The sequence below is a fragment of the Elaeis guineensis genome, chromosome 11 (genome assembly GCF_000442705.2).
Source record: "Elaeis guineensis isolate ETL-2024a chromosome 11, EG11, whole genome shotgun sequence".
Lineage (NCBI taxonomy): Eukaryota > Viridiplantae > Streptophyta > Magnoliopsida > Arecales > Arecaceae > Elaeis > Elaeis guineensis.
In genome coordinates this window covers 4948871-4973997 of record NC_026003.2, presented here as the reverse complement: position 1 = coordinate 4973997, position 25127 = coordinate 4948871, and the positions used below count along the sequence as shown (strand labels likewise).

The 25127-nt window shown below is 44.6% G+C and overlaps 1 protein-coding gene across 2 annotated transcripts in view; it reads left to right on the top strand.

The window, feature by feature from the left end:
* LOC105053700 (protein root UVB sensitive 1, chloroplastic) overlaps positions 1-22031 on the top strand; it is a 28640-nt gene extending 6609 nt beyond the window's left edge. Inside the window, exons 2-8 of one of the 2 annotated variants that reach the window (XM_073245569.1) lie at positions 11-286; positions 370-402; positions 1412-1468; positions 4986-5184; positions 6062-6174; positions 21038-21214; positions 21306-22031. In XM_073245569.1, coding sequence (XP_073101670.1) covers positions 11-286; positions 370-402; positions 1412-1468; positions 4986-5184; positions 6062-6174; positions 21038-21214; positions 21306-21581 — 1131 coding nt within the window. In that variant the 3' untranslated portion in view covers positions 21582-22031. The remainder of the gene's footprint in view (positions 1-10; positions 287-369; positions 403-1411; positions 1469-4985; positions 5185-6061; positions 6175-21037; positions 21215-21305) is intronic. The other variant, XM_073245570.1, reaches the window with a different exon arrangement.
* Positions 22032-25127: the final 3096 nt, after the last annotated feature.

The following is a 25127-nucleotide window of genomic DNA, read 5'->3' as shown; positions in this document are numbered from 1 at the left end:
TCTTTGCCAGGCTTTACTTTATGCAGTTGGATTGGGGAAAGGTGCAATTCCAACAGCAGCTGCTGTCAATTGGGTGCTTAAAGATGGAATTGGATATCTCAGCAAAATATTACTGTCAAAATTTGGTCGTCATTTTGATGTTCACCCTAAGGGATGGAGACTATTTGCAGATCTTTTGGAAAATGCAGCCTATGGAATGGAGATTCTGACTCCTGCTTTTCCTCAATTTTTTGTTTTGATTGGTGCAACAGCTGGGGCTGGTCGTTCAGCATCTGCTTTGATACAGGTATTATACAAATCTAGAAAAATCTCTCTAGATAATCTGGATGTTTTACATAGCTATCTAGCTTCTGAACATTATTTCTGCAGATCTCTTTGACTAGTTCTGCCACAGACTATGAGGTAGGTGCTGTCCTATTCCGTCTAGCCAAGTTTGGTACAGAGTATCTGTTAGAACTGGTTTGCATGCTCGATTGTTTTCAGAAGTTTCTTTTGTAAAGTGACCAAGCTTCATAATTCGAATCTTAATGAGCTAATAACAACATATGATACCTCATAAAAACTTGTAAAATGCTGCAAACACAATAGAAAACTGGCATATATGTGACTACAAAGTTGTATCGGCTGGTTAACACAGACTTTTAAGACATCATCTTGATATTGATTTTATACTTTATGGAGATTATCATTCGAAGTCTTCACTTCTTTTCAGGACACTGTTGTGAGGATGGGATCTTGAAGAAACTCCAATGCATTTAACTGTTAAAAATATGTTATTTTTTTCGACTTTAGTGCTCATGAATCTGTATGAATACAAGCATTTTGCTTTAAGCTGATGCCTTGCTTTTCTTATGGGAGTGGAGTTGGTACTGTTCTGGATTTGGGTGGTTGATTACAAATTTGCATTTATCTATATATAGTCATACATGTGTGCATATTTGTGTATATACAAATACAAATAAATACTGAACTTTTTGTTATACAAATTGGTTCTGGGATCCAGATGGAATGAGTTTTAGCTTTAATAATCTTCGTTGTTCAATGGTCTCATCACTCAACTCTAATTTTGACAGTTTTAGTTGAAAAATATTAAATAATCCAATAAATCAACTAAATATGTTCCTCCTTTAATACCTAAGTATGCCATCCATGATTCAATGAACTTAGGAGGTGGTAGGATATGTCTTTCCTAAATTAACTTGATTCATCTCACAGATTAAACAGAAGGCTGACTCATAAGATTTACTACTCATTCTGCCTTTCCAAGTGATGTAAGAACTTGTAATTTCTAGAAATTATTTTTTTTTGTACAAATTTCTAGAAATTATTAGTTGTCATCTAATTTATGCATAATTTTGTTTGGGGGGTCAATCTGTTCACTAAAATATGCAACTTGTCTATATTGTTGCAGGCTGCTACCAGAAGCTGTTTCAATGCAGGTTTTGCCGTGCAAAGAAATTTTGCAGAGGTATTCATGAGCTCCATGGTTCATATTCTCATGATAACTGGCCTGTACTAGCAAAATTTATGTTCCATATTGTAGTAATTGGAATGCATTTTATGCCAGCTTGATATGTTGACTGGGATTAGCAGGTTTTTTTTGGAAGGGGGGTGCGGGGGGTGGAGTGGGGAGGGAGGGAGGGAGGGAGAGAGAGACCTATTGGGAGGACTTGAGCACATATCCTCCATGTGAAAGTTAAACTAAGGGTTGTTCCTAACTTAATATAAAGAATCCACACAATCGGCCATGACCACCTCATCATTGTTTTCTTCATGCAAAACATTTCCTATCAGAGTGGGCTGTCTATGAAGCACATCAAGGAATTTTCTACAAATGAATTTATATGATTTGTACAGTCAATAGTCAACTTGATGTCAACCCACAGAATTGATATTTAAAAGCTAGCCAAGAAACTTCAGGCAAAAGAATGCTTGCCATGAAACATAAAAAGCTAATTGGTAGGTAGACCTAGCTTGATGGTCAAAATTTAAGTTTTTGCCACTGGAGACCAATCCCTCAAATATCCCTCAAATTTGGAGAAAATCTAGATGTAAGGAAAATGACAAGGTCAGATGTGGGGAACTGCATTCATCTTTGAAGCATTCCAATATTGTGCTGTAACATGGTGGGAAACTGTTGATTATGACCTACAACATTAAAAAGGACCTTGCCAAGGGATAATGTTGTATGAGTTTCTAACTAAGCCGTAGGAAAACTATTAACAATTTTCAGAATAAAACAGTAACATTTTTTATTGGAAGTTTCAATGGGTTGATGCAAAATGTCCAAGTCTACTGAAATTTAGCAATGTGTTTTTATATTTTGATTTTTGAGATGTGTAGATAATGGTTAACAATGTAGATTCCCAATTTATGTGGCTTGTATGTGTTTGATTACCCTGGGTTGATTGATTCTATTTTTTTTTTATGACCGCTCAATCTATAAGAAAGAAATGCATCAAAACATTTGATTTTTGGTTTTAAGCATTTTAAATATTGTTGATTGTGATTAGTAGAATGGATTTTCTTTTTATATCCTGTTACATAGTTTGCTTTTTTTTTTTTATCAAAGTTAGAGCCATGGTATTTCGTACTGGTCCGAACCAGTCGGTACATCCCGTACCGTACCGATGGAGAACCAGTCCGGTTCAGATCGGATTTTTGAAAAATGATCGGAACTGGATGTAACCAGTTGGTTCAGTATGGTATCGGCCTGAACCGCCCGATATCGGATGGTTTGGTCTGGTTGGGTACGGTTCGGGGTCGGTTCGCTCCAGTTCGGCTTGATTTTTTTTTTGGATGGGATTTTTTTTTTTGATTTTTTAATGTCTGGTATGGTACGGTCCCGTGCGGTATAATATCGTATCAGTTGGCAACCAGCACGGATTCTGGTACCCGAGTTCGCGAACCTTGGTTAGAGCTCAAAACCTTCCAATAGACTCTATCTCAAAAGCACATGTGCATATATGCATCTTCCTGTGTATATATGTATGCATGCATGTATGCAGGTGCACATGGACATGCCTACATATGTATATATGTGTAGAATAGTTAATCTAGAATCCGAATTGTAGGATTTGAATCCGATTATGTCACTATGAACAACAAAGACCAGCCATAAAAATTATGAATCCACATAGTTCATCTTGATTTCTAATTTATAACATTTAAAATGTCAAAAGACCAAAAAGTTATATGTCACAACTCCAAGTCTCGATCTTGTGGATACAATGGATAACAACAGTGAAGTTAGGTACCAAAGTGCATGAAGAACTCTATATAATCTTTGCTAGTAACTTACTGGAAAACAGGCACCTGCAATGCATGTTTGAAGAAAGATTAAAGCAAGATAATAAAAGTATAAAAAAGAAATTAATATAATATAGGAAAAATAAAAAATAAAAAATAATAAATTTGTAACAATGTCTCAATAAGAAACCTTAACAATCACTATCTGCCCACATCTGCTGAACCAGGGTTTTTTACTTTTTTTAATATTAAAATAGAAAAAAGTAATATTTACTGTTATTTGTTGTACTATATGATGAAACGTAGTAGTAATGTAATGCACTTTAAGGTGAATTACAAGTAAGATATTATAAAAAACCAGAAAAATAATAAAAATAATCGGTTTGCAATGAGGTTTTAGTACTTTATAATCTCACTATAATAGTGATAACCACCATCATCTGCAGACATCTGCTTAGTGCAGGATTATTTGTGTTAAAATAATAACCATTATAACTTTTTGGAGAGAAAGTTCTATAGCTGCTGTTATTTGCCGTAGCATGTGGCCAAGAGCCAGTACTACTATGATATTATCCAATGTTTCATTAGTAATTCCAGGCTTTGTTTCTTAAACTGTTCTGCTTATTGTTATTAAGGTTTAATTTTGATCTAAATGAAATCAGCCAGTGGCTGGTGCTATAATGCAAAATGCCATGTGATCATACAGCTTGATAGAAAGTGGATACCTGCCTTCTCGTGTAAACCTAGATTGGATTGTTGATTCATGTGAGATGCTTGCTTGATCAGTCTTTTAGCAAATATGTAAGAACAACAACTAGAAAAATGTCTTGAGGCCCAACCCTGGTATTTAAAAAGAAAAAGAAAAAGCTTTATTGCACTTTGCAAGGCACTGTGAGGGGACTAGTGCTTCATTAGACAATCCCATCATCACCATGTATCACGCTGAACCTGTGAATTGCACCAGTACCTTCATTCCATATGGCATGAAGCTTCTTCTTCTTCTTTCTTTTTTGTGAGGTGTGTGGGGGTGTACCATTGCTGGGGCCCATACAATTACTCTAGCTTCAAAATCTTTCATTGCAGGAGTTTGGTGCAAAGACCTTTTCTGATCTCACAACTGACTGAAGTGTAGCATGGAGTCTGAATTGAAAACTGGTGGGTGCTAGTTAATGGAGTCATGGTAAAAGATTATGAGTCCTTTATGTTTGGGTTGGAACGGAAAAAAGGATTGCTGTGATTACTTTTTTAGACTTGAGAAAGATTTATTCTGAGGTTTGAGGGAAAGGACATTTTAAAGAAGGTATTTCAGAATTAAGTAGAGGCCATTTTCAACCAAAACCTTGACATGAATCAAAAGCGAATACTCTTCAATTTTAGAGCAGTTATTATGATATAGTATAGATCTACATATCTTGAAACATGTATCTACCAACAAAATTAGGGTTTTTGATTTCTCTTTAATCATAGATCAATTCATACCAGCATCTTGACATAAGAAACACTTTTATGGTGACGGACAAGTAGCAACAAACCTTTGAAGTTCATAAATTTTGTCATTTATTTATTCAAATTTTAAAGTGTTGTACATAGTGTTTAATGATGTGAAATTCTTCATTTAAATGGTCTCATCTCGTGTACTTTCCACTAGTAGGATGGGGGCTTGTATATTAGCTCCCTCTTTCTCTCTCTCTAATATGTATCAATAATTAGATTAGTAATCTAGTTTAATTGTGTAGGTCATTGCAAAAGGTGAAGCTCAAGGAATGGTGAGCAAGTTTCTTGGCATTATGCTTGGGATAGCATTGGCCAACTACATCGGCACTTCCACACCATTAGCTCTTGCTTCTTTTGGTGCAGTAACAGGAATTCACATGTATTGCAATTTTAAGTCATATCAATCAATTCAACTGAGGACTCTTAATCCATATCGTGCAAGTAATTTCTTCCATACTTTTCCCTTTGTCAACCCTAATACATGTATTCTTTACCAATGCAGTTGCTAAAACTATCATGCAACGTTCTATTTCTATTTAGTAGTAGCTGTTTTCTTTTCCACTTATGCACCATCTAGACTTATTTCTTGGTCTTTCTAGCGTAAAGGGAACTATATGTACTATTTTAGATGTCATTTTTTTCTTGGTCCATATAACTACAATACAACCATACTACAATAAAGTATAATTATTATGTAGTAGTATAGCTTCGTTATTACCATAATATAACTATGATATAGCTAACCCTTATGTTGTTAGTATCTGTTGATATGTATATCAAACACATGTGTACACACATGTGGGTTTACATACATATATGCAGAAGTTACGCTACAATCATCACTCAGTTAAAAAATAGTTTAGTGATACCGTAGTTACATTCCAATTATGGAAGCTATAAAGCTAAACAATATAATTATGCTTCGAAATCTCTTCAAAAGCTCGTTGCACCTACTTCATGAATGTTTCCTTCTTCCATATTCTTTTTCACAAGTTCCACTAATATTATCTTAGGTCTTCCCTCCTCCTACATCTTCAATAAGGATAAAGTACCCATCTTGATGGAGCCCCATTAGATCTTTGTTTATATGTGTAGACCATCTTAATTTTTATTCTCTATTTCTTTAGCCTTAATTGGTCCAACTCCTATGTCTCTAGTATCCTCGTTTCTCAAAAATATGTCTTTGTATGTGCATGAGTGACTTATCAGCCTGTCAAAATGCATTCTACAATCAATTTATTGACCATGTCAATTTTTGATTACCATTTAGAATTTTTGCATGTGTTTTATCATAGTTCTTCTTTTTAACCTTGAACAGGTTTGGTTTTTAGTGAATATCTGTTGAGTGGACAAGTTCCTAGCATAAAAGAGGTTAATGATGAGGAACCCCTCTTCTTCGGCTTGTCAATTGTCAACAGAAAAGCACACAGTGTAAGTGAACTTTATTAATTTTTTTAAAAAATAATAATAGCCTAAATTGCTTTGGGAAGATATAGTGCAAAGCAAGAGTATGATGAATTATCATATCATAATGGTCTTTTCTATTGCCTTCGCAGGAGACTGAGATATCTAAAAGATCCTATATTTGTAACCAAATCTTTCTTCTATCCAGAAAGATTAGTAATAGCTGTTAGCACATTGGCTGCTATTAATTTGACAATTTGCATACATACTTGCCTGTTTATTAATCTGTTTATTCTGGGATGATGCATAATCTTGCAATATCTATTTGGCTAAGTAAAATTCAGTGCATGATTACCCATTAACTTAAAAAAAAAGTTCTGCCTAAAGGACCAGAAATGCAAATCGGTTGGTTTAGAATGGGGGATTAGCATAATTTCTAACTGCATTAACTAGGGAGTTGGGTCTGACATCTAAGCATTGCTGGCATGGAGCATGCTGGGCAATGGCTGGCACGGCATGTGCCATGCCATCAACGTGGGCTGGAATGTTTGGTACCCAGTGCTGAGTTGTCATGGACCAGCTGAAGGTAGTACTTGAAACCACGTCCAGCTCTAAATGCAGTGCCAAATCTAGTCTGGCATAAACTGACACTTGGAAACTTGTCTAGGTCTAGATGCTAACTAGTTAGGATTTGATTCGAATCAGATTTATTATAGATTTTGAAAGATGGTGTTTGGCATGTTAGACTTTGGTCAGATCCTTGATAGGGCCCTGAAGTGAAAGTAGGCATAGAAGCGGATAGGAAGTGACTATCACCATGAAAAAAGTGTGGGAGATTAAAGCACATAGGAATTGTCTCATGTGAAAAAAGGGAAAGAAAGAAAGAATGAATCTATTTATTGTTGGTTATACTTTTCATGATAAAATGGAACCTAGCTTCAAAAATGATAAAAAGGATATACAAGAGAAACTTTATCAAATAGATCTCACAAAAGTATGATAATATTACTATGTGTTTGATGGTAAAGTGTGCCAAAGCATCAAGAAGCAGGTCCAGATATGAGATTCTGTAGTGGATGTTGTACAATACCCTAGCTACTTAGGTACGATCCATTTTCTGGACCCAAAACCTGATTCTGCTGGGTTTTGAGTGTGACAACCAAGATTTGCCGTATCGGTTAGCACCGTAGCATATTGGACATACTATGCTGTACTGGTACCAAATCGGTACACAGTCTCATATCATACTGACATTTGATATGCCTCATCTTCTTATACTGTATGTGTATCGCCACTACAATAGAATGATATCGGTACGGGGCCTGAACCGAGATGGCAAACCTTGTTGTCAACAATTATGGTGAATCAATGACCTGCATTTAGTTTAATTCATGTGGAAGGACATATTTCTCAATTTAGAACATCATATAATCATAAAATAAATGGTCATTTGATAATGCAAAGCAATGCTAAGTCTCATGCAAATTTAAATTTTATAGCTTATGGTCTTGAAATCAAAATAAAGATCACATCATTCCATCATCTTATAATACAAAAGTAGTTAATTATAGAGACAAATATTATATCTTTTAGTATGGGTACATGATAGATATCTCTCTCTTTACTAATACAACCACTTCCATAGTTACAAACCTCAACTTAAGAAACACAAAATGAATCCAGTCTTTTTCATGCAATTCTAGCTTCAATATATACACAAAGTGTTTCGGGCTTGGTACTATCCTAATGCCAGTTGGTTTCTCATTTTGAAATATAACAATTCAAGGGATGAGCTGCACCAGCAAGTATCCAAACAGAGTGAACAAGTTACAATTAAGCATAGTAACACCATGAGTAATATGGATTCGTTCTTATGGAAAATCAAATAACCACCAATAACATTTATCAAAATAGATAATACTTTTCAATATATCTATTTCAAAACACTGAAACACACTTGGGGACATTTGAATACACTGGAATACACTTGCAAACACATATCAATGGTCACGAACCAATTATTATACCTGATAGTCAAGGGTTCATTGATTCATAAACCCATTGGGTAAGGGTTCACCTTGACTAACTATTGTAATTGCTGGTGAAGGGTTCACTGATGGGCTAACTGTTACACTTATTGGCTAGGGTTAACTAGAAACCAACTATTGTACCTGCTAATTAAGGGTTTATTGATTCACTAACCAGAGGGTTTATTTCAATTCATAAGACTTCCACTTTTGAACAACATAATGGTTGCAAATATTGTGGGTAATATGTAGTACAATCTAAAGCAATTTCCATATGATAAACTATAATTTCTTTTAAAATAGCTGACATAATAGGCTCACATTTCACATAATTACTCCAAACACCAAATAAAGTTTCTAATCTTAACCTGTTGTAGATGCATTAGTAAGAAGGGTTAACAAAATCTTGAAACTCTATGATCACTTTTCTTTCAGCTAAAGATGGGTAGTATTTAGGTTTAATGTAATCATACATTTACTGTAATTAATACAATGAAATCCTGATTCTAATAAGACAATCTTTTATATTGTCATAGGCAAAGGTGTCAACAAACTATTTCAAAATCAATAAACCATAGAAACAATCATTTACAAAATAATATGTCAACTATGGAAGGATGCGTACTCTATAAATTTATGTTCCAGAGCCTCACACTACACTCTTCTCTCTTTGTTCTAGCTAGATAGTATTGTCCACTTTCTTTTTTCCCTTCACCAAAGGCAAGAATGGTAGGAGTGCAGCAACCTTCTATATGTAGTGACCTTGTAAGAATGAGGTGTCTAACTACCATAAGATAATAGTTGGCTGTCCAGCAATGGTTCCATTGGATGGCTGATTGGTAAGCACGAAGTGGCTATTTTAATGGTCACAAGTACGGGGCATACCAAGTGTTGGGTGTAAAACCCCTCCCAGCCGAAGTTCGTATCAGGAGTGACCTCTCGGGGATTCTACCGGCATCCGACCTACGGCGGCAGGGAGACTTCATCCGGACTCCTACGGGAGCCAGACTTCGTCTCCGACTCCAACTACAGGAAGGCTTCGTCCGGACTCCTACGGGAGCCGGACCCCGTCCCCGACTTCAGCAGCAGGAAGACTTCGTCCGGACTCCTACGGGAGCCGGACTTCGTCTCCGACTCCAACTACAGGAAGGCTACGCCCGGACTCCTACGGGAGCTGGACTCCGTCCCCGACTTCAGCAGCAGGAAGACTTCGTCCGGACTCCTACGGGAGCCGGACTTCGTCTCCGACTCCAACTACAGGAAGGCTTCGTCCGGACTCCTACGGGAGCCGGACTCCGTCCCCGACTTCAGCAGCAGGAAGATTTCGTCCGGACTCCTACGGGAGCCGGACTTCGCCTCCGACTCCAACTACAGGAAGGCTTCGTCCGGACTCCTACGGGAGCCGGACTCCGTCCCCGACTTCAGCAGCAGGAAGACTTCGTCCGGACTCCTACGGGAGCCGGACTTCGTCTCCGACTCCAACTACAGGAAGGCTTCGTCCGGACTCCTACGGGAGCCGGACTCCGTCCCCGACTTCAGCAGCAGGAAGACTTCGTCCGGACTCCTACGGGAGCCGGACTTCGTCTCCGACTCCAACTACAGGCAGGCCTCGTCCGGACTCCTACGGGAGCCGGACTCCGCCCACAACTTCAATCACAGGTAGGCTTCATCCGGACTCCTACGGGAGCCGGACTCCGTCTCCAACTTCGACTGCAGGAAGACTTCGTCCGAACTCCTACGGGAGCCGGACTTCGCCTCCGACTCCAGCTACAGGTAGACTTCGTCCGGACTCCTACGGGAGCCGGACTCCGCCCACAACTTCAATCACAGGTAGGCTTCGTCCGGACTCCTACGGGAGACGGACTCCGTCTCCAACTTCGACTGCAGGAAGACTTCGTCCGAGCTCCTACGGGAGCCGGACTTTGCCTCCGACTCCAGCTACAGGTAGGCTTTGTCCGGGCTCCCACGGGACCCGGACTTCCGCCCTGAACTCCTGCTGAAGGTCTCGGCCGAGATTTTTCGACAAATGATCCCCATCCGGGCTTCTGCGGAAATCAGACTCCAACCGAACTTCGGCCGACAAGTCTGGACCCTCTGGCAGGCTGCAGTAACGGCCATGACTCTACTCCACTCCCTGCGGCGGATCCTACGCGGCTCCATCACTCCCTGACAGGCCGCAGTAACGGCCACGACTCTGCTCCACTTCCTGCGGCGGATCCTATGCGGCTCCATCACTCCCTGGCAGGCCGTAGTAACGGCTACGACTCTGCTCCACTCCCTGCGACAGATCCTACGCGGCTCCACCACTCCCTGGCGAGTCGCAACAACGGACGCCGCTTCACTCTCCGCAATTGATTCCACGTGGCGAGCTATGGTGACAGCCACGACTCCACCCCATTACTCTTCATGATAAATTCCTCCTGACCCCGTACGGCCCACGACAAGGCGATCATAAACAGTCGCTATCAATCCTTTGCTCCCCCCGTCTATAAAAGGGGGACCCCAGATACGTTATTCTCTAAGCTCAAAATTCTATCCCAAAATTCTGCTAAAATTTTCGTTCGAGCACTCCATTCTTGTTGAGGCAGAGAGCTGACTTGAGCGTCGGAGGGTCTTGCCGGAGCAACCCCACCTCCGGTTTAGACTTCTTTTGCAGGTCCCGGCGGCGACCGCGACTCCCTCGACTCCAGCTTCTCCGACGCAGGTGGATTTTTGCACCAACAGGATTGGCGCTAGAGGAAGGGGCTGTGTCTTCGCAGTACCCTTGTTCTTAAAGGAGCGCTCAACGGGACTGCCTCCGGTTATCTTTTCCGGCGTCTTCTCCTCCTTCCCCCACTAGATCCTCGCCCGATGCCTTCTCGCGAAGCATCCACACGGTGACCCACGGCCTCCGCGGCCAGATCTCAGGCTCCGGCCTCGCCTCCAGTTTCTCAGGCCCCACATCCTCCCGCAACGGCCGCCGGCATGGAGCGGTCGGACAATCGACCTTCGATGAATTTTGCCAACACCATCTCGGAAGAATCCCGGCGGGGAGCGACTGGCGTATTGACCGGACTTCCCAAGCGGCAAAAGATCGAGGAATCCATAACTTTCACCGAAGAAGATGCTCAGGGAGTTCAATTTCCTCATAACGACACGGTTGTAGTTTCCTTGAATATAGCTAATTACGACGTCCGCCGCATTCTTGTCGACAATGGAAGTTCGGCCGACATTTTATTCTACGATGCCTTCTCAAGAATGTCCATCCTTGATGGCCATTTGAGGTCGATTAGCTCCCCTCTAGTAGGGTTTACCGGCGACGCTGTCCCGATCGATATCCAAGACAATCCAGGGCTCTGGTGAATTTTCTGGTGGTGAAGGCGCTGTCAGCCTACAACGCGATCTTCGGCCGACCTAGCCTCAATGTTCTCCGAGCCATCGTGTCAACCTACCATTTGAAGTTGAAATTCCCTACCAACCAGAGGATCGGAGAGGTCAGAGGAGACCAAGCCCTGGCCAGACACTGCTACAACATAGCCTTGCAAAGAAGCGACCAATCCGACCCCTGCCCAGTTGATGGGCTGGATGCCCGCGACGACCTCACTGAGGAGAGGGGCGGCCCAATCGAAGATCTGGTTTCAATCCCTTTGAACGACGGGAATGCGGAGCATGTGGTGAAGATCAGCTCCAATATAGGGGAAGAGGTGCGGACGCATCTCATCGATTTTCTACGAAAGAATGCGGACGTTTTCGCTTGGGTTCCAGCAGACATGCCGGGGATTGACACGGAAGTCATGGAGCACCGCCTGGCCGTCGATCCTAAGCATCGACCGACGAAAGAGAAAATCCGAGATCATGCACCAGAGAGGCAGAAAGCGATAGCCGAGGAAGTGGACAAACTCCTGAAAGCTGGATTCATTAGGGAAGTCAATTATCCTGACTGGATTTCCAACGTTGTCCTAGTCAAAAAGGCAAACGGCAAGTGGAGGATGTGCATAGACTTCAAAAAGCTGAATAAAGCCTGCTCAAAGGACAGCTACCCTCTGCCCAGAATTGATCAACTGGTGGATGCGACCTCGGGCCATGAGCTCCTCACCTTTATGGATGCATTCTCCGGCTATAATCAAATCAGGATGGCACCGGAAGACGAAGAAAAGATTGCTTTCATTACTAACCGTGGCCTTTACTGTTACAGGGTCATGCCTTTCGGCCTCAAAAATGCAGGCGCAACCTACCAACGGCTGGTGAACAAAATCTTCAAGGAACAGATCGGCCGCAATATGGAGGTCTACGTGGACGACATGCTCGTGAAAAGCAAATCTTCTATGAACCACGTCGCCGACCTCGAGGAGGCCTTCGGCGCCCTCCGGAAATATAAGATGAAGCTGAACCCGACTAAATGTGCTTTCGGAGTGACCTCGAGGAAGTTCCTGGGCTTTATGGTATCGGGATGCGGAATTGAAGCCAACCCAGAGAAAATTCGCGCCATCCAGGAGATGGCCACTCCGAAGTCGATAAAAGAGGTTCAGCGCCTTACAGGGAGGGTAGCAGCCCTGAATCGCTTCGTTGCGAGGTCGGCCGAACGGTGCTTACCCTTCTTCCAAACCCTCAAGCGGCCGAAGAACTTCTGTTGGACCCCTGAGTGCCAACAGGCGTTCGAAGAACTAAGGAGCTACCTCGGCTCACCTCCGCTGTTGGCGAAGCCAAAGCCTGGAGAGGAACTATTTTTATACCTGGCAGTCTCTCCCATGGCTCTCGCGGCAGTCCTTGTCAAGGAAGAAGCAAAAGTCCAACGACCGATCTACTACGTCAGTCGCGCGTTGAGAGACGCCGAGACCAGGTATACTAAATTAGAAAAACTGACTTACGCCCTGTTGATTGCAGCCCGGAGGCTCCGACCCTACTTTCAAGGGCACACCGTAATGCTGCTCACCGACCAACTGATCAAGGTGATTCTACGTCGGGCGGATGCCTCCGGGAGGATGGCAAAATGGGCGATCGAGCTCACAAAATTCGACATCAATTATCGACCCAGGCCAGCAGTGAAGGTCCAGATATTGGCAGATTTCATAGTGGAGTGTACTATCCCAGAGGAGGCCGAACCTGAACAAGGTGAAATTGACGGCCTGGAGTCCCGACCGAACTCCCCCAAAGAAGAAGCAGATCCCTCTGGTTGCTTTTGGGCCCTCTACGTGGATGGGTCTTCCAACATGTCAGGCGCAGGCGCGGGTCTGATCTTGATCAGTCCAGAGGGAATCGTCGCGGAGCATGCGCTGCGCTTCGAGTTCCCCGCAACAAACAATGGAGCAGAATATGAAGCTCTGATCGCAGGACTGAAGATCGCCAAAGAGCTGGGAGTAGATCGGCTCCAGGTCCACAGCGACTCCCAACTAGTAGTGGGACAAGTCAACGGAAACTACGAAGCACGGGAGGACAGCATGGCTAAGTATCTTGAAAAGGTAAAGGAGCTCGTCCCCGCCATCGGTAGCTTCAACATCAGGCAGATTCCGAGGATGGAAAATACCAGGGCCGACCTTCTCTCCAAGCTGGCAACGCTGGCTCCGGCCGAATTGCCCAAGGGTGTTCTCTTTGAAGTTCTAAAGTGCCCGAGTACGGAAGAATCGCGGCCCGTGATGGAAATTGACCACGAGCCCAGCTGGATCGACCCACTGATAACATATCTCAAAGACGGGGTTCTCCCCCAGGATGCAAAAGAAGCTCGAAAGCTCAGAAATCAAGCCTCCCGATACATCCTTTATGAGGGCAAGTTGTACAAGAGATCATACTCTTTGCCCCTGTTAAAATGTCTCCGGCCTTCGGAAGCTGACTACGCCTTGTGGGAGGTGCATGAAGGAATCTGCGGAAGCCATCTGGGGGCTAGATCTTTATCCCATAAGTTGCTCCGCCAAGGATATTACTGGCCGACGATGCATCATGACTCGATTGAATACGTCAGAAAGTATGACCGATGTCAGAGATATGCCAACATCCAGAGACAGCCCGCCACCGAGCTTACACCCTTGAGTGCCCCATGGCCTTTTGCACAATGGGGGATCGACATCCTTGGACCCTTTCCCGTGGCGTCGGGGCAGAGGAAGTTTCTCCTGGTAGCGATTGACTACTTCACCAAGTGGGTCGAAGCCGAACCACTGGCGAAAATCACAGAAGCTAAAGTACAAGATTTCGTCTGGAAGTCAATCGTTTGCAGGTTCGGTCTGCCAAGAACCCTAATCACTGATAACGGGCGGCAGTTCGCGGGAGCAAGATTCGCCGAATTCTGTGAAGATCTAAACATCTCCCACAACTTCACATCAGTAGCCCATCCTCAGGCGAATGGCGAAGCTGAAGTGACCAACAGAATCCTGCTGCAAGGGATCAAGACAAGGCTCGAAAAGGCGAAGGAAACTTGGGCAGACGAATTTTATCATGTGCTGTGGGCGTATCGAACTACCCAAAGACTGCCCACGGGGGAGACCCCCTTTGCTTTAGCCTTCGGAACGGAGGCTGTTATCCCAATTGAGCTTAAACTCCCGTCGGCACGAGTCGTGGCATTCAACGAACATCACAATTCGCAAGGTCTTAAAGCCAACCTCGACTTACTGGAAGAAAAGCGGGAGGTAGCTCAAGTTCGGATGGCAGCCTACAGACAGAAAGTCGCCCGCTATTAAAATTTTCGGATCAAGAATAAAGTCTTTAGAGCAGGAGATCTAGTGCTTCGACGAGCCACTGTCTCGCAACCTCAGGATCGAGGGAAGCTCGCCCCAAATTGGGAAGGCCCGTATGAAGTCAAAGTAGTCCGATCCGGAACTTATTACCTCAAGGAGCTCGGAGGAGCAGACCTCCCGCGACCATGGAGCTCGAAAAACTTACGAATGTATTACCGATAACTTTATTTTAAATAAAAGTTGCATATCTACATGTCTCCTCTCTTGGCACAAGCCTATATCGACAGGACAGTCAAAACAAACCGTGTCGGAAGCGGGAGAACTTCGTCTCGACAAAGTTGAAGGCCCGGTTCTCTTTAGATCGGATGGGGGGAGAGGCCAAGCAACGCCCATATGTGCCCCCACAGCCCTGTTAGGGACAGGAGGAGAACCTCGCCCTAACTTGAGCAAAGTCGAAGGCCCGGTTCTCTTTAGATCGGATGGGGGGAGAGGCCAAGCAACGCCCATATGTGCCCCACAGCCCTGTTAGGGACAGGAGGAGAACCTCGCCCTAACTTGAGCAAAGTCGAAGGTCCGGTTCTCTTTAGACCGGATGGGGGAGAGGCCCTGCAACGCCCATATGTGCCCCTACAACCCTGTTAGGGACAGGAGGAGAACCTCGCCCTAACTTGAGCAAAGTCGAAGGCCCGGTTCTCTTTAGACTGGATGGGGGGAGAGGCCAAGCAACGCCCATATGTGCCCCCACAGCCCTGTTAGGGACAGGAGGAGAACCTCGCCCTAACTTGAGCAAAGTCGAAGGCTCGATTTTCTTTAGACCGGATGGGGGGAGAGGTCCTGCAACGCCCATATGTGCTCCCACAGCCATGTTAGGAACAGGAGGAGAACCTCGTCCTAACATGAGCAAGGTCGAAGGTCCGGTTACACCTAGATCGGATGGGGGGAAAGGCCCAGCAGCGTCCATATGTGCCCCTACAGCCGCGTTAGGGACAGGAGGAGAACCTCGTCCTAACCAGAGCTGAAACCTGTTACGACAGAAATAGGGGAAGAATCTCGCCCCGACACCAATTAAGATCTGGTCATTCAAGACCAGATGGGAAAAAAGGGACCTTCCCAGCGGCCCCTTTGCAAGAAGACTTCGTCCAGACTCCTACGGGAGCCGACTTCGCCCTCGACTTTGATTGCAAGAAGACTCTGCCCGGACTCCTACGGGAGCCGGACTTTGCCCCCAACTTCAATCGCAGGTAGACTTCATCCGAACTCCTACGGGAGTCGGACTTCGCCCCCAACTCCAATTGCAGGTAGACTGCATCCGGACTCCTACGGGAGCCGGACTTCGCCCCCAACTCCAATTGCAGGTAGACTTCGTCCAGACTCCTACGAGAGCCGGACTTCGCCCCCAACTTCAATTGCAGGTAGACTCTGCCCGGACTCCTACGGGAGTCGGACCTCGTCCCCAACTCCGGCTGCAGGAAGACTCCGCCCGGACTTCTACGGGAGCCGGACCTCGTCCCCAACTCTGGTTGCAGGAAGACTCTGCCCGGACTCCTACGGGAGCCGGACTCCCGCAACCCCACCAAGAGCAGAGGGAAAAATCCCACTCGAAAAAGAAAAAGGGGAAAGGGGAGAGGAGTTAAAAAGGAAAGCGATGGACTACGTCAGTGACGAATGGAAAACAAACAGCATCAAAGATGCAGAGAATCTCGTCTCAGCAGGGATTGGGGTTCTTATCAAGAACCCCAGCTTTCTCTCAATGCAAGTCCAAGATAAGACGACTTCCTCAGGGTGACGAGAAGCTCAAACCTCCGAGCTCGAGCCCTGATGGGGGGCGCCAAACCCGAGCGGCCCCAGGCAAATTTGCGGTCATGGACGAAAGGACGGGTCGATGCGATGGCAATCGGGTACTTCCGAACGATGCAAAGGTCGAAAGAAGTTCGGCAAGCGACAATTCAACACATGAGTAAAAGAGGTAGCAGAAAATTTTCTTCTCATATTATTTATTAAATATGCATTATAGAGCCATTAAGGTTGAAGAAGAAGGATAACTGGAAAGGCGAGCCGACGTGGCAACAACCAGCAACCTCCGGACGACGTCAAAAAAAAAAAAAAAAGAGAAAGAGATAGAAGGGAATACAACAATAACAATGGTAAAGGAAAGAAGTTCGGCAGGCAGCAATTCGACGCAGAGTGCGGACGAAGTAACAAAATCTCCTTCTCATTTTTTGATTAACAAGATGTACGTTACTAGATCCGGAGGGCCAGAAAAAGAAGACATTACTGCAGGACTCGAAAGGAATACACCGGAGACCACTTCAAGCTGTCGACTTCTCTTCTCGGTTTCGTCCTTCTCAGCAGTATTTTCCAGTGCGTGTGATAAACCTCTCGGCTCTCGCCCCCCGCCTCGTTCCGCTCCATCGCCGAAACCCCAACCCTAGGGGAAAAAGGATGGGATAGAATTCAGGGGGCAGCGAAGGCAACGGCAGCGGCGACGACGACCTGCATCAAGAAGAACCGGAGGTACCCCGGAGGCCGCGATGGCGCCGGAGGCATGCGCCACCACCGTGTGCTCCATGACAACTATCGTTCTAGGTACTCCGGCGAGGTCGGCATGCGCTGCTTCCACCGTCCCCGCAACAAGTTCTACTGCCCCACTGTCGGCGCCGACCGCTTCCGGTCCCTCGGCCCCGACGACGTCAAGAATCCCGCCACAGCTTGTGACGACAACTCTGTCCCCTTGACCGGTGTCGCCCCGTTCAGCTACTCCAAAATTCTCGGGCGGAACACCCTCACCGGTTGTCCCCGTTATTAAACCTCTATTATTGAAGGAATTCTCCCTCGAGCCCCCTTTAAGGCGATGGGAATCCTCAGTGACAGTTTGACAGCCGAAGAACTCGTAGGCCGCTGTTTTCCTCCTCACACTCCTCTTGGTCCGTGGCATCCTCTCGAGGTTGGCCTCCGGGGCGGGGGCCCCGGCGGGAGAACCCCTCGGAGAGGCTCGGGGGACTGAAGACGGTGGGGAGCTGGCGGGGATGGCAAAGACTGGTGCGAAGGGCGCTCGGAGTTGAAAAGGGCACCGATGGAGTGGCTGAGTGGCTAAACTCTCAGGCGGAAGAAAGGTGTCGACCCTCAGGCGAAGTGAAGCCCCTGGAGGAAAGGCGGGGGCTTAAATAAGCAACGGGGCCTGGCGCAGTTATGGTGGCAGATATCTCTAGGTCAACCAGTGCCTGCCACGTGTCCCACTCACCGCGGCATAGGGCTGACCGTTCGCGGACCATTATGGCGTGATGCTTAGGATTACGCCCTGGTGGGAGTTTCGAAAGGACTCTTCGGATCGCCCTAATCGGAAAAAGGCTCCAGCACGCGCGCATTAAATGCCAAGATTTTCGAGGGCGGTCGTGTGCAGAATTCAAGAAAACGACTTCGGCTGTGAAAATTTTCTGTACTTCCTTCGATCGAAACTCGAACTCGGAAGTAGGGGGATTGGTGTTGGGTGTAAAACCCCCCAGCCGAAGTTCGTGTCAGGAGTGACCCCTCGGGGATTCTACCGGCGTCCGACCTACGACGGCAGGGAGACTTCGTCCGGACTCCTACGAGAGCCGGACTTCTTCTCCGACTCCAACTACAGGAAGGCTTCGTCCGGACTCCTACGGGAGCCGGACCCCGTCCCCGACTTCAGCAGCAGGAAGACTTCGTCCGGACTCCTACGGGAGCCGGACTCCGTCTCCGACTCCAACTACAGGAAGGCTACGCCCGGACTCCTACGGGAGCCGGACTCCGTCCCCGACTTCAGCAGCAGGAAAACTTCGTCCGGACTCCTACGGGAGTCGGACTTCGTCTCCGACTCCAACTACAGGAAGGCTTCGTCCGGACTCCTACGGGATCCGGACTCCGTCCCCGACTTCAGCAGCAGGAAGACTTCGTCCGGACTCCTACGGGAGCCGGATTTCGCCTCCGACTCCAACTACAGGAAGGCTTCGTCCGGACTTCTACGGGAGCCGGACTCCGTCCCCGACTTCAGCAGCAGGAATACTTCGTCCGGACTCCTACGGGAGCCGGACTTCGTCTCCGACTCCAACTACAGGAAGGCTTCGTCCGGACTCCTACGGGAGCCAGACTCCGTCCCCGACTTCAGCAGCAGGAAGACTTCGTCCGGACTCCTACGGGAGCCGGACTTCGTCTCCGACTCTAACTACAGGCAGGCCTCGTCCGGACTCCTACGGGAGCCGGACTCCGCCCACAACTTTAATCACAGGTAGGCTTCGTCCGGACTCCTACGGGAGCCGGACTCCGTCTCCAACTTCGACTGCAGGAAGACTTCGTCCAAGCTCCTACGGGAGCCGGACTTCGCCTCCGACTCCAGCTACAGGTAGACTTCGTCCGGACTCCTACGGGAGCCGGACTCCGCCCATAACTTCAATCACAGGTAGGCTTCGTCCGGACTCCTACGGGAGACGGACTCCGTCTCCAACTTCGACTGCAGGAAGATTTCGTCCGAGCTCCTATGCCGGACTTCGCCTCCGACTCCAGCTACAGGTAGGCTTTGTTCGGGCTCCCATGGGAGCCGGACTTCCGCCCTGAACTCCTGCTGAAGGTCTCGGCCGAGATTCCTCGATAAATGATCCCCATCCGGGCTTCTGCGGAAATCAGACTCCAACCGAACTTCGGCCGACAAGTCTGGACCCTCTGGCAGGCCGCAGTAACGGCCATGACTCTGCTCCACTCCCTGCGGTGGATCCTACGCGGCTCCATCACTCCCTGGCAGGCCGCAGTAATGGCCACGACTCTGCTCCACTCCCTGCGGCGGATCCTATGCGGCTCCATCACTCCCTGGCAGGCTGCAGTAACGGCCACGACTCTGCTCCACTCCCTGCGGCGGATCCTACGCGGCTCCACCACTCTTTGGCTAGTCGCGACAACGGACGCCGCTCCACTCCCCGCAACTGATTCCACGTGGCGAGCCATGGTGACAGCCACGACTCCACCCTATTACTCTTCATGATAAATTCCTCCTGGCCCCGTACGGCCCACGACGAGGCGATCATAAACAGTCGCTATCAATCCTTTGCTCCCCCCGTCTATAAAAGGGGACCCCAGATATGTTATTCTCTAAGCTCAAAATTCTATCCCAAAATTCTGCTAAAATTTTCGTTCGAGCACTCCATTCTTGTTGAGGCAGAGAGCTGACTTGAGCGTCGGAGGATCTTGCCAGAGCAACCCCACCTCCGATTTAGACTTTTTTTGCAGGTCCCGGCGGCGACCGCGACTCCCTCGACTCCAGTTTCTCCGGCGCAGGCGGATTTTTGCACCAACACCAAGCATAAGGTGGCAATAAGCATGTGATGGCGGAACATGAGGTGTACCGAGTATCAGAGCAGCGAGTATGAGATGGCATCTAAGCAGGAGGGGGCAGCTAGTTAGAGAAAACATGAGGTGTTCCAAGCATGAGGTGACAGCTCACTAGGGAAAGCATGAGGATAGAGAAACATGAAGTAGCAGCACCCTGTTGAATATTTGCAGCCTAGTCCTTGAGCTTTTCTAAATCATACTTAGGACTCTAGTAGTAATTAAACTTTGATCCTATTGTCACCTACATGTTTCTAGAATAACCAGACAGAATTAACTTCACTTCTAAATGAATCAATTGCACACATGTTAATACAAATTATAATGTGTAGCTCATTTACACAGTTAGTTATATATGGGATGCTACCAAGTTGGGTTGTTATGCTGTGCCTGTTATGTGTTAATTGGGCTTGGATGCAATGTTGTAGTTTTTTTCTTAGATGTGGTGCAAGCAGTACTACCTAATTTGGTAATCAGGTCTATACGTAATCAACTAACACAATCCTCCTGCAAAGGACTTTGTAACCATGAGAGAATGGAGGATCTTATGAAGAGCCATGTTTTTTAATTTAGTTAGCCTTGAAGATTTGTTGCTTGCAAAATTAGCGTAAAAATCTACTGGCATTGTCCATCAGCATAATGGCTCTGACTTGATCAATTGTTCTTATCCAAGGTTAAAATTTTGTAAATGAACAGCATCTTTCAAGTCTCTGATTATTCTATATATACTGATACATATATACACATACATATGTTAGTATGTACATCCATGCATATGTCTTTTGTCTGCGTGTGTACATGTGTATGTGTTCTATACTTCTAATCTGCACGAACCTCTTAATTTTAACATATAGTTTCTGCTTGCTTGGTTTCATGCAGGAACAGTCTCAGATACTGTCTGCGGATGCCAAAGTTGCAGCATCTGAGATTTGCCGCCGGCTGCAACTGGGGTCTAAACTCAGTGATGTCATCAACCGCAAAGAGGATGCATTTGCACTTTTTGATCTGTTCAAAAACGAAGGTTACCTACTTACAGTGAATGGTGGAAGATTCTGTGTAAGTGTAATGAGCGAAGGGGTTATTTATTTGCATGTCTGTTGTTTTACAGTCAGCTGAGATTAATTAAGCTGGCCTTTTGTCTTTCCAGGTGGTACTTAAAGAAAGATCTTCTCTGGGAGATATGCTCAAGTCTCTATTCCATGTCAACTATCTATACTGGCTGGAGAGAAATGTAGGAATTGAACTGGGAACTGTTGCTGAGGAGTGCAAACCTGGGGGGAGGCTGCAAATATCTTTAGACTATGTGCAGAGGGAATTTAGCCATGTCAAACATGATGGGCTGCAAAGTGGTTGGATGACTGATGGGCTGATAGCAAGGCCATTACCTACCAGGATACGTCCAGGCTATGCTGTATGTGAGTAGACAGCTCTGTCTTGTGGAGTGTGCTATGCCAGGGGAAAAACCATCCATTCGAGATGCCTGCTTGAAATTTTGCATGCATAAGATTTTGGGGACCCAGAGCAACATAAACAGCTTTGTACTCCCACGAAAGAAGTGCTGATACAAGAGTTCCAGTTGGAACTGCGGGATATTTAAGCAAAGGTCCTTGACATCTCCTGGATCAATAATTCATGAGCCGACAATTACTCTTTAACAACAGGGTTAATGGATAGGATGCCTAATAGTTCAGATTCGTGGCAAGCATCTATTGTCTGGTTTTTACTAGGGACTTCTTTGGTTTGTTTGAGGTTTTGAGGCTTTCAAAGGAGTCCCAAGAGCATTGGAAAGTGATGGCCTTGCATCTTCCATGCAAAATATTGATTTGATTGTAGATGCTTGTTGTGGTCTTTTAAGGTGTTTGTCTTTTGTTCCTTTTCTTTCTTCTTCTGCTTCATTGTTTTCTTTCATTTTCCCTGGAATGGGGAGGATGGAGCTCGCTTGTGTGGCTCCGGTTGTCAGTAGATTCCTCAAATCAAGTTAGTATTTTACAGAATAAATGTGAAGGCCATAGAAAGTGGCTACCCAGCCTGAACCAAGTCTTCACATCTGGATTTCGGAGATTCTGAAGCTTTTGAGAGTTAGAGTTTAGTGTCTACCCTCATCCCTCCTCAACGGAAAAAATAGGTTCAATGGAAGTGAGATTCTACCTTTTTGTGATTTCTGGATGTGTAAGTTGTAGACTCGGACAAACAGGTGAATTCTAATGCTCAGTCGTCCATGGTCCTTGTGGAGGAGAGGATTAAAAAGAAACACGCTTCAGGTAAGAGCCAGTCTTTTGTTGTTTTAGTGCCATATGAAGAGTGGGTGGGGCCCTCTGAAGCTACCAGTTTTTATGCTCTTGTATTGCGTTGTAGAGATTCATGTGAATGACTGTCACAAGTTTGAATGTAGAAGCTTAGGGCTTACAATTTTTCAGTTATTACACAATAACACATGATGCTGCAAGACACATTTCCTGTCATTGTTGCAGATCTTTTGCAGCTTGAGGTGACCACCATCTCAACCAACTTGTCAACGCATTGATCTGAGAGCAGTTTGAGAAAGGGAAGGGTTTTACCTCTGCCCAGTCATCCAGGTATAGGGAGGATTCAAACCCAGGCCATTGGTATTATAGTTCACAATCATATAAAATGGGAGTTCACCAGGTTGTCGTGGCTGTAAGTTGCGTAAAAACTGTCATTATAAGGAAATTTTAATGGCCAGTGACTGTAAAATGTCATGAAAATTCCAGACTTCCCAGGTTGTGTGCTGTATAATGTGTGCAGTATAATAATGTGTGTAAACTACTCATTTTTAAAACAGCGACCCGTTGAGTTTGCAGAATTACGACGATAGGTACCATCTCACCCATTTACATGGTAAGGATCTGAGGGCTATATAGTAGATTTTGAAAGATTCATGTTCTGTATTAACTGCTTGCAGTAGCCATGAACCACCCATGTGTAGAAAGTCTTGCACCGTCAAAAGTAGCGCACAAAAATTCAACAATGTGGAAACATATGCTATTAAAGTCAGGTCACATGAGGTGACTTAGCCAGAAACTACAAGTTGAGTCGCATAGGCTTCTTACATAGTTTGGGTAGAGATACTAGTATGTAGCATGTGTGAGCATGCATCTTGCATGTGAAGTAGAAAAAAAGAGTAAAAAGGTAAAATGTCTTTTGATTAAAATAATATGAAAAAAAATGATTGATTTGAAAATTTTAAAAATATTAAAGGGTGGCTGTAGATTTTTTTGATTATTTTATTTAAATAATATTAATTTTAAAAAAATATAAAAATAATATTTTTTTTCAAAATATTTATCAAAATACTATTCAAAATAAAGTCATCTTATGATAGAGCGAATTTATGCGCTGACTCATCACAATTCACGTCATATAGAAGGTGGAATCAGTAACTAATAAGTCGTAGAGATTTTACATTTTTTCCAATCACAACCCCTGCGATAGGGGGAAAAGAAGAGTGGGGAAGGCGATAGGATGGGTTGTGGTTAGAAAAAGCACAAAATTGCTCTATGATAGAACGATTTATAGAGTTGCTCTATTTTAAGATGACTTATTAGTTGTTGACTTCACCTTCTACATGGTGTTGATGGTCTGAGTCAACATATAAAGTCGTCCAATCATAAGATGACTTTATTTTGGACAATATTTTGATAAATATTTTGAAAGAGTATTATTTTTATAATTTTTTTAAATTAATATTATTTAGATAAAATTACCGGCTTTCTTATAAGTATTTGTAAATATTTAAAAAAAAAATCAAAAATAGGATGAAGTTCTATCAAAAGCAGTGTTTGGTTGGTAGGACAACAAGATGTTAGAGGTGGATTATACTACTCATACTCTAAACAAGGTCACTTTTTACATGAGTTAAAACTAGTTAAATACCAATGGGAAATTAATTTCGGTTTATATTACTTCACATGACAGGATGAAAAAAATATTATTTTGGTATTTCACCCACAAAAGTGGCAAACAAGAAATCCCAAGTATGTGGAAACATGTGTTATTAGGACTGAAAATCTGGTCACTTGAGGCAACTTAGGCACAAACTAAAAGTTGAGAGTCACGCACGCTTCTTGCATTAAAGTAATAGAGATGCTGGTATGTAGCATGTGTAAAAGAAAAAATAGCGTGGCGTTTAAAAGATGTAGGAAAAAAAAAAAAAAAAAACCAAGATGCCTTTTAATGAAAGAATATGAAAAAAAAAATGATGGATTTGGAAGTTTTCAAAAAAAGATGGTGACAGACTTTCTTATAAGGCGCATATTTTTAAAAAGATCAAAATGGGATGAAGTTCTATCTTAAGGCATTGTTTGGTTGCGGGACTAACAAGGGGTTAGAGGTGGACTATCCCATTCACATTCTAAACAAGGCCGCTTTTCATATGAGTTAAAACTAGTCGAGTAACATCAAGTAGCATAATTGGGTTAGTATTATTTCACTTGTAGGGATTAACCCCCTGAGGGGTACACTGCCTTCTCTTTTTCTCTTACCTCTTCACATTTTTTTTTTCAAGTTATCATGCTAACCCACTAAAAGTTTTACCAAATAGGCAGATTAATTTATGAATCCAAGGATAAGGGAATCTAGAGCATTTAATGTATATTATAGATAGCTAACCGAGATACAATCAATCATAGTCTAAAAGTTTCTATTATATTACAAAAATAAAGAAAATAATAAGATATGTTGAGAAAAAAATTATGAATCTAAAATTATTTATGAAAATGGCTTTGTTGTACTTTCATTTTCTTTGTAAGTGATCGGGCTTCACCTAATTCTTTCTCTCAAGAAAATAAGTTTCAACTTCACTTGATAAGATGTATGTTGAAGTTTTGCCTAAAAAGAACGGCAGCCTAGGTCTCATGCTTCTCTTAGGCTTTTTTTTAAATGAATGGTGGGACTAATGTGAGATGGGTGAAGGATGGAGGATACAGGGAAGCCTAGAAGTGATAGAGGT